This window comes from Portunus trituberculatus, chromosome 9 (assembly GCF_017591435.1).
Source record: "Portunus trituberculatus isolate SZX2019 chromosome 9, ASM1759143v1, whole genome shotgun sequence".
NCBI lineage: Eukaryota > Metazoa > Arthropoda > Malacostraca > Decapoda > Portunidae > Portunus > Portunus trituberculatus.
In genome coordinates, this window is record NC_059263.1 from 10,452,950 (window position 1) to 10,462,949 (window position 10,000).

Genomic DNA, 10,000 nt, shown 5'->3' on the forward strand with positions numbered 1-10,000 from the left:
TCAGGAGTAATGACCAATGAAGACAACTTACCCTGCAGAGGCTCCACAATGTCCATGAAGTCATCTAGGTTGGGCTGCAGCTGGATCAGGCCTGGCTGGATGAAGTCAGAGTTGCCTGTCCCTCGTGCTGGAAAGGCAAGGAAAGGTGTCACACAAAGCCAGGTGGTAAGGAGGGTGGTTGAATGGTTGTGTGGGAGTATGAGCTGCCTTGCCCCATATCCCTCATGCTGGAGTTATAGATAGACATGTTTTTTTTTCTTTTATGTAAAGGGAAAACCAGCCAAGGACAACACACAAAAAAAGCCCCACTTAGTTGCCAGTCCCCTTGCAAGAGAGAGAGAGAGAGAGAGAGAGAGAGAGAGAGAGAGAGAGAGAGAGAGAGAGAGAGAGAGAGAGAGAGAGAGAGAGAGAGAGAGAGAGAGAGAGAGAGAGAGAGAGAGAGAGAGAGAGAGAGAGAGAGAGAGTTAAATGTATTGAAACCTCCATCTCCAATAAGTTAAGTCATAGGAAGTTGGGTATACAAAAGCAGGCAGGGACTTCCAGAATGCACCATAGGAAGGTATGAATGACTGAGAGTGATGGATAGACAGTTGCGTTGAGATATACTGTGAGTTGAGAGATGTGTAATAAAAAGATAGAAAAGTGTGAGAGTTGAGATAAATGACAAAAAAAAAAAAAAAAAAAAAAAAAAAAAAAAATGTGGAAAAAAGACAGGTGTGAGAAAAGGACAGATATGCTTAACAGGTGTGACATAGACAGATAAGCTACAGTCAGGTGTGGGAAAAGGTGTGTGTGAGGGGGTTGATCTGACAGCTACATGTGTATGGATGTACAGTATTCATCTGGTTACCTGTCTATTGCAATGGAAAAACAGACAAGCAAAACACATGGACAAGTCTACAGATGTCTTTTTGTAATGGAAACAGACAGACAGGCATGATGGACAGACAATGTGATATGATACAAACAAATGTAACAAAAAGACAGGCAGCAGTGGTATGATGAATGGACAGATAGGTGATAAAAAAAAAAAAAAAACAGGAGCAAGAGAACAAGGGAGACACTGAAACAACAATAACAGAGAGACAGGTATGACAGATGGACTGACATAAGTGGCTCCTTCATTACCCTTCTGTCACCTTTTTTCTTTTACCTGCCTTACCCCAAAACCTCTTAAGAAAATAAATACAGACAGGCAGGTATACCAATGTAGTCACCTAGCTGCAATAACCTTTAGAATGACAGAAGTATAGGTCAAGGTAGAACAGGGATGTGTATATGTGTTTACGTACTTGTGTTTGCTATAGTATACAAGGTCTGAGCTGCAAAGAATGGGAGTTACAGAGATGCAAGGGACAAAAATAATTACCTAGATTGTTTGCCTGCCCTTAGTCCTTTGCTCCATGTAGCGTGGTGTTAACTTGACCTGGCTCAATAGCGTAATGTTGTGTAGGGAACTGTAGTGTAATGTAGTGTAGTGTTACGTAGTGTTACTGGATACTGTGTAGCGTAGCATAGTGTAGTGTGGCGTTACTAAATTCTGGTTTTGTAATGTAGTGTTACTGGGTTCTGGCTGAGTGGTGTAGTGTTACTGAATCTTTGCTTGGTAATGTAGTGTTACTGGGTCCTGAAAAGCGTAGCATAGTATAGTTTAGTGTTACTGGATTCTGGCCGAGTAGTGTAGTGTTACTGGGTTCCGAATAGTGTCGTGTTACTGATCTTGACTGTGTATCTAAATTCACCTGAAGTAATAGTAAAAAAATGCTCTAGTCCTTCTCTTCACTCCCTTAGTCTGACCTTTGGTATTTTCATATAAACACTTGGTATTTTTTCTTGCCAGCACTAAGATACTACTGCCCTTTAGCTCCCTCAAGGTTTCCACTGTAACACACACTCACACACACACAGGTACATATATGCACAATAAATGTATATATGTAGAAAAAACCTGAATATAAACATGTAAACGAATAGGACAGTAAAACGGATGTAGAAACTAGGTAAATATAAATACACACACACAGATCTGAGCTTGCTCCATGATGGGGAAGACTGGCTGGGTGACCAGCAGACAACCGTGGTGAATTACACACACACACACACACACACACACGAGAGAGAGAGAGAGAGAGAGAGAGAGAGAGAGAGAGAGAGAGAGAGAGAGAGAGAGAGAGAGAGAGAGAGAGAGAGAGAGAGAGAGAGAGAGAGAGAGAGAGAGAGAGAGAGAGAGAGAGAGAGAGACCTAATTACAACATACAAGTTAATAAACAGACTGGAAAGAAAAAGAAAAATATAAAAGATTATATTACCAAGAGTACAGGGAAGAGGCTGGATTTTTGAAAGGCCATAAAACAGATGAAAAAAGGGAAAAAAAAAAGGAAGATGTGATGACTGAATGACAAAACAAGGCACAGCTTCCATAACAGATAGTAAAGGGAATGGATGAGAGGAAGAGGTAACAGAGGCAATGGAGGCAAGTATGCATCTGTTACAGGAAAAACTGGACAAAAATGAGCAGAACAGGAATAGTGAAGCTCAGGCCCTGATTATGTTGCAAGGTGAACACAGCGTGACGGGGTGATGCACTACCTTACACTAACCTATCTTAATGCAATAAACTAATGCAAATTAACCTAACCTAAAAGAACCAAAACAGTCAAACCTAACTCAACAGCACAAGTAAACACAAGCTAATGTCAACAAATCCATTGCAATCTAAGACAATAAAACTAACCTAACCTAACATGATTTAACCTAAACAAACAGAACAAGATATTAGAGTATAATTCATTATTAACCTAAGACAAATTAACCATACAAAACAAGCCAACACAACCTAATGTAACCTAAATCATTGAAAGCTAACTCAACCCCTTCAGTACTGGGACATTTCTACCTTGAGTCTTGTGTACGATTAGACCGTTTTATTGACATTAGGAAGGGTCTATGGAGGTCAGAGGATTAATGGTCACAGTCTTCACTATTTCAATCCCCCCATCTAAGTTTCTGAAGCTGTATAAAACCACCAAATAATAAGCACTGAAGGGGTTAAAACAAAGCTAACCCAACCTAACTTTACCAACCAACCAACTAACCTAACTTAATCAAACCTAACCAAACCCAAACCAAAATTCTACACACCTGACTATGTGAAAACCAACACCCACACAACACCACAGACCATCCATCACCCAACACAACATTACAATGCTAACACCACAGGAATCAGATACAGACAGTCACAGTTCAGGCAAGTAACAAGAGGAGAAGCAGCGGCAACATTTCCTTCACCAATAAAGCAGTGAGGGACTGTTAAGGTGGAATATCTAGTGAGGTCTTTTTTCATATGAAAGAGGGGAAATCTGGCCAAGGGCAACAAAAATTACTAAACACAAGGCCTACTTAGATGCCAGTCCCCGATCAAGTCCAAGAGTTAGCCACGAAAGAGGGACAAATGTCTTGAAACCTTCCCTTTAAATGAGTTCAGGTCACAGGAAGATGGAAATACAGAAGATGCAAGGAGTTCCAGAGTTTAGCAGAGAAAGGGATGAATGAGTGACAATATACCGATGAAGTCTTGGAATAGAGAGAGGAGGACAGAATAGAGGTGAAAGAAAGAAGAAAGTTTTGTGATGGTTAATTATTTACAAGACATATGTTGTATTGTTGTAGAGAGATAAGGAAGAGTTTACATTGTTTAGCTTTATTCAATGTAACAACACAGCTGAGGAGGAGGAGGAGGAGGAGGAGGAGGAGGAGGAGGAGGAGGAGGAGGAGGAGGAGAAGGAGGAGGAGGAGGAGGAAAAGAAGGAGGAGGAGGAGGAGGAAAAGAAGGAGGAGGAGAAGGAAAAGGAGGAGGAGCAAAAGGAGAAGAAGGGGCATAAAATGTACAATACATATTGTTTTGAAGAAGATTGAACAGAGAAGAAGAAGAAGAAGAAGAAGAAGAAGAAGAAGAAGAAGAAGAAGAAGAAGAAGAAGAAGAAGAAGAAGAAGAAGAAGAAGAAGAAGAAGAAGAAGAAGAAGAAGAAGAAGAAGAAGAAGAAGAAGAAGAAGAAGAAGAAGAAGAAGAAGAAGAAGAAGAAGAAGAAGGAAGAAGAAGAAGAAGGAAGAAGAAGAAGAAGAAGAAGAAGAAGAAGAAGCACCAATAAAGTAGATAAATAAAATCAAAAGTAAAGAGAATGCATGCAATTTTGAAAGCAATGATAAGACAAGTTTGAAACACCATTAGGAAGACGCCAGAAGGAGACAAAAAAGGAATTAGAGACAAAAATTAAGGAAAAAGGATTGGAATTCAGTATAGAGCATCACAGTCACCCAGTCACCAGTTTTTATATAAGAGGGAAAATCTGGCAAAGAACAACAAAAAATAAACAAGAATGCCCACTTAGATGTCAGTCCCCAAGCAGATCTGAGAGAGTTAGCCAAAGGAACGGGATAAATGTCTTGAAACCTCCCTCTCAAGTGAATGAATTGCCTTAAAAAGTGAGATCATAAAGCACTAAAATGTTTCAGGTGTAAAATTCAAATTCATGAGTACACAACCACCACCGTCCACCTGTCATGTCCTTGTTTCTCCTTTGTGTTCTTTATGAGGTGTTGACATAGAGAGGTTTAAAAGTGCTATCATTCCCAGTGTGTCTTTATGTTATTGCTTCATCTCACAGTGTTTGGAGCTTACGTTAAACTAGACTGGTTTGTATTTGGTTCTATGTTACGTTCTTGTGAGGCGTTGACATAAATAGGTTTAAAAGCTATCATACCCAGTGTGTTTTTATGTTATTGTTTTCTCTCACAGTGTTTGGGAGGATTACTGGGTCATGTTTGGGTTATGTTGGGTTAGGTTAGCTTAGGTTAAAGTTGACTGGTTTGCATTTGGTTCTACATTATGTTCTTGGGAGGTGTTGACATACAGAAGTTTAAAAGCTATTATTCCCAGTGTGTCTTTATGTTATTGCTTCCTCTCACAGTGTTTGGGAGGATTACTGGGTCATGTTTGGGTTATGTTGGGTTAGGTTAGCTTCGGTTAAACTAGACTAGTTTACATTTGGTTCTATGTTGTGGTAATTCTTGTGAGGTGTTGACATAGAGAAGCTTAAAAGCTATGATCACCAGTGTGTCTTTATGTTATTGCTTCCTCTCAGTGACTGGGAGGATTACTGAGTTATGCTGGGTCATGTAGGGCTAGGTTAGGTTGGGCTGAGTTGAGTTTGGTTTGTTTAGGTTAGGTTGAGTTGGTTTGGATAGGACTGAATAAGGTTGTGTGAAGTTAAGTTGTGTTAGGTCTAATTAGTTTTGGTAAGTCTGTATTAGACTGGTTTAAGTAAGTTGTGTTAGGTTGTTAATTTATCATCTTGTCACAATAAAAACTCACTCTATCCTTCACTAGTTCCTGGATCTTAAATATTTAAGCACATGTTTCCCTAATATACAGTGCTTGCTGCCTCACTCTTCCTTGTCCTTGCATCTCCAACACTAGTCCAAGTATTATTGTGCATTCAATGACTAGCTGCATTTTTCACTGCACTATTCTCTCATAAGGATTATATCCACACACCACAAAACATGACATGTGTTCTTATGGACATTCTTCCCAGTGGTGATACAATCCAGCCACTAGTAATCAGAGCAGCAAGTGTTGGTGGGTACAACTATTTCGTCACTGCCTGATGTGTTGGTGGTGATGTCACTGCTCTTGTTAATGCCAGTACATGAACTGTGATTCTCTGACTGACTTCTGGGATGCTAGTCGTGAAGAATGTGACATTAGCTAATGACTCTTTAGCTTCAATAGTGACTGTCTCTGTTGTCCATCATTAGTTTGTCTGTCAACTGAAAGTCACTTGTTAATAAATAGTCTGTCTATCAGTTGACTGTCTCTGTTGTTAGTCAGCTTGTCTATCATTAAAACTGGTGGTGTAGTATAGTCGTCCACAAGTCTCCCTTTCCATCAGGGACTGATATACTGTATATTGTGGTTTATAAGTCAATCTGCCACATCAGTTGATTTCTATAATTTGACCTAAAAAAAAACTTGATTTATAGGCAGTAATATACAATAGCTAAGTGTGTGTGTGTGTGTGTGTGTGTGTGTCTGGGCTATCTCATATTGGAATTGCCATCCACTAGAATCATATAAGCATCCTTGAGGAATCCGGTAACTTCAACTATGTATGGTGTTCTAAAAAGTCACTGAGATCAGGTGGTGCAGTGTTTAAGAATACAGGCCTTGGGGGAGCCATGCCTGGAGTGTTCTATCACGGGTCTGGCTCCTGGCTGCTCTCCCTCACGGCTTAACCTTTTACATCAACTTGACAAGGTTCCAAAACACCAGACATTACAGCTGCTTGAGGAATGAGGCAAGTGTGTGTCCTTCTTTTGTGGTGTGTTGGATGAAGGGTCAAGGGTCATCTTAGAGAGAGAGAGAGAGAGAGAGAGAGAGAGAGAGAGAGAGAGAGAGAGAGAGAGAGAGAGAGAGAGAGAGAGAGAGAGAGAGAGAGAGAGAGAGAGAGAGAGAGAGAGAGAGAGAGAGAGAGAGAGAGAGAGAGAGAGAGAGAGAGAGAGAGAGAGAGAGAGAGAGAGAGAGAGAGAGAGAGAGAGAGAGAGAGAGAGAGAGAGAGTGTTATTATTTCAAGTGCATCTCTATACTCAGTGTCACTAGCCATCCCACACTAATCTTGCCAGCTGCAGCCACACACACACACACAGCAGCACTGCCACCACCAGCTGCTGCTCTCACTCAGAGATTGGTTCACACATTCCTTTCTTGTGTAATGTGCAGGATAATGACTTATTTCTACCAAAGCCATGATGACACATGGAGTGAAAAGACTGATCTTATTTGGATAATCTGGTGCAATGTAATCAATCAAGAATTTTGCTGGATATACATCAGTGAACTTCAGGACCAGGAAACTCAACACAAAAACCCCTTGGCCCTGAATCTTTAGTTGTTATGTGCCACTTCCCTGGTTTTTATACTTGTGAGGGTAGAGATCACAATAATAAATTTTATATAGCAAAAAATGAAGAAGAAACTGGAACCTTTCATAAGGTGACTTTTTAACCTTTCATTCACTGAGCTACTGGTGGTGTGGTATGCACATATTCATCTATTATTTCATCTATCAACACCACGCAGCACAGAGACAAGTCACAAACACCCATCACTCCAGGCTTTGAATGAAGTGAAATGAACAAAGAGAGTGTTAAAGACCAATTCATGTACTAAAAGCAAGCACACCACCACCACCACCACCACCACCACCACCACCACCCTCAGACTCCCTGCACCCTGCTCAGTGACTCACTCCCCTTCCAATACCCTCAATCACTCCCCTTACAGACTCAGCATAGACCTTTCTGAACATCCTAGTCAGGCATCACCACCACCACTACATCTTTCCCCACCAGCAATGCAAACCATAAGATTAAGAAACATATTTCAGCATAAAGCATCTGTCACCTGTGTAGCAATAGCTTTGGCGCCCCAAGAGAACACTAGCAAATTGCCTGAAGGCTGTTAGAGTCAAGGAGTCTCAATGGGTCTCTTACTACAACCAAGTTCTCATCAAGACCACTGAGCTTCAAGACACCTCTCTAGACTGACTGCTTCTGAGTGCTTTCCATCTTGTCTTCAGGGATTGCGCTCTCTCTCTCTCTCTCTCTCTCTCTCTCTCTCTCTCTCTGTTTTGTTGCCCTTGACCAGGAACCCTTTCACCAAAATAAAAAAATAACTAAACAAATCAACAAAATGAAATAAATAAAAGCTAACAAACAAATAAATAAATGACAACACAAATAAACAAACAGAACAGAATACAATATAATAGGAGAGAATGAACAAATACTAATATGCAAATCAGATTCATTACCAAGCAACCAGCAAGATTAAAGTAACTTCTTCACCCTTTCATCCCGACACAAGACACCACCCTGATGCAAGTGAGTTACCCAAGGAAGGCTGCAGCAGTACAACAGTTTCCCTTCACCTATACACCTCTCAAAGGACTAAGATGGATTAATAAGTGAAAAATTAGCAATATTTCTCCTTCTGCATTAAAAAAACTACTGAAATTAATAGAAATAAAAATATAAAAGTAATAAGAGGAGAGGAAACAATGAGGTTTGTAAAGGGAAATGAGGTAGGGAACACAAAAAGTAGAGTAGGAAAGTAAGATGAATACGAGGAGAGTCGATAATGAGATTTGTCAAAGCAGATGCGAAATAGATTGTCATATTAAACGTACAAAAATAATTTAGGAAAAAAAAAACTGCCCAAACACACCGATTAACATGACAAAGAGGACTAGTTACCCGAAGGTACATGTGTCCTAACATACTCTTATTGAGATTAAAAATAATCTCAAAAACAGACAGGCGGGAAGAAACGGAAAAGAATATAATGGTATTAATAAATAAATAAATAAATAAATAAATAAATAATGATAATAATAATAATAATAATAATAATAATAACAAAAATAAATAATTACAATACGTAATACTAAATGATATCAATGATGATAATAATAAAGATACTTGATGATAAAAATAATAAATTAATAATACATAACGATAATGATAATAACCATACATAATAATAATAATAATAATATTAATAACAATATTAGTAATAATCATAATAATAATAGTAGAAAAAATAGGAAAAAATTCTTAAAACAAAGTAAGTAAAGTAACAAAGAGAATAAAAACAACAACACCATTCTCTCTCAGACACACCAAGGAAACACTGAGGCACTGATCTGAAGCTGGAATGAACAGGCCAAGAGGCTTTTAGTAGGGGACAAAGCCTCAGCCTGGACACTCAAGGCACGTATGAATGATACCTTTGCTAATCAGGCCAAGACGAACACCGAGGCCTGAGGAAGAGGAGCAGGGATAAGAGGAACAGGAAGAGGAGTGAGAATAGGGAGGAGGAGGATACAAGAATAAGAAAAGGAGGAGTGAGGATAAGAAAACAGGGAAGCAAAAAGAAGAAGAAAAAAAAGGAGGGAGGGAGAAACAAACAAGAAAGTAAGAAAACAACAGGAAAAAGGAGAAACAAAGATAATGGAGGAAGAAGAGAAGGGATAAGACAAACAGAGAATGAGAAAAGGAGGAGTGAGGCTGACAAAATAGGGGAGAAGGAGCAAAAAAAGAGAATATCGGAAGGATGGAGGATACACAAACAAAAAAGAAGGAACAAGGAGAAGAGAAAAGGAAAAACGAGAAACAGAGGAGGAAGAAGAGAACATGGAAAGATGAACAAGAAGAGAATGGGGAAAGGAGAAAATATCAAAAAACAAGGAAAAAAGGACCAGCAAAGATAAGAAAACAAGAAAGAAAGAGCAAGAATAAGCAAAACAAGGAAGAGTAAACAAGAGGAAAATGGAGACAAGGGCCAAAGATAACAAAGAAGGAAGCAAAAATAAGCAAAACAAAATAAAAAAAAAACCAAAGAGAAAAGAAGGAATAAAACAAGAAGAACCAAGCATAACATGAAATAAGAGAATAAGCAAAACAGAGAAGAAACAAGAAATAACCAAGAAGAAGAACCAAAGATTACAAAACAAGAAAGAAAGAAGTAAGAATAAGTGAAACAAACAATAAAACAAAAATTAAAGAGAAAACTCAAAATAGGAAAAAAAAGAAGAAAATGAATAAATAACGCAGAAGAATGAGAGACTGAAGATAAAAAAAAAAAAAAAGAACAGCAAGAAGAAGAAGAAGAAGAGAGGAACCCACCAATCTCACGAGGGTTAGGGAAGGCGAAGGGCTGCGGGGCACTCATGAGGGAGGAGAAGAGGACGTCCGTGAAATCCATGAATTCCGAGAAGTCTCCGTCCTCGAAGGATAGCGGCACTCCATAGCTGTTACGGGTCAGGTCCATGCCATCCAGGTCAAACAGGTTCTGAAAGAGAGTGACGGAGTGAGGTGCTGGAATGGGGAACTAGGAACCAAGATGAAAGGAGAGGAAAAAGGAAAGAAAAAGGAAAAG

The 10,000-nt window shown here is 39.3% G+C and overlaps 1 protein-coding gene across 2 annotated transcripts in view; it reads right to left on the reverse strand.

Annotated features, from left to right (window-relative positions):
• Window positions 1–10,000, reverse strand: part of LOC123501380 (carbohydrate-responsive element-binding protein-like) — an 88,229-nt gene that overhangs the window by 26,681 nt on the left and 51,548 nt on the right. For both annotated transcript variants that reach the window (XM_045250192.1, XM_045250193.1), the window contains 2 exons: window positions 9,748–9,913; window positions 32–127 (listed from right to left, as the gene is read on the reverse strand). In XM_045250192.1, the coding sequence (XP_045106127.1) occupies window positions 32–127; window positions 9,748–9,913 (262 nt within the window). The remainder of the gene's footprint in view (window positions 1–31; window positions 128–9,747; window positions 9,914–10,000) is intronic.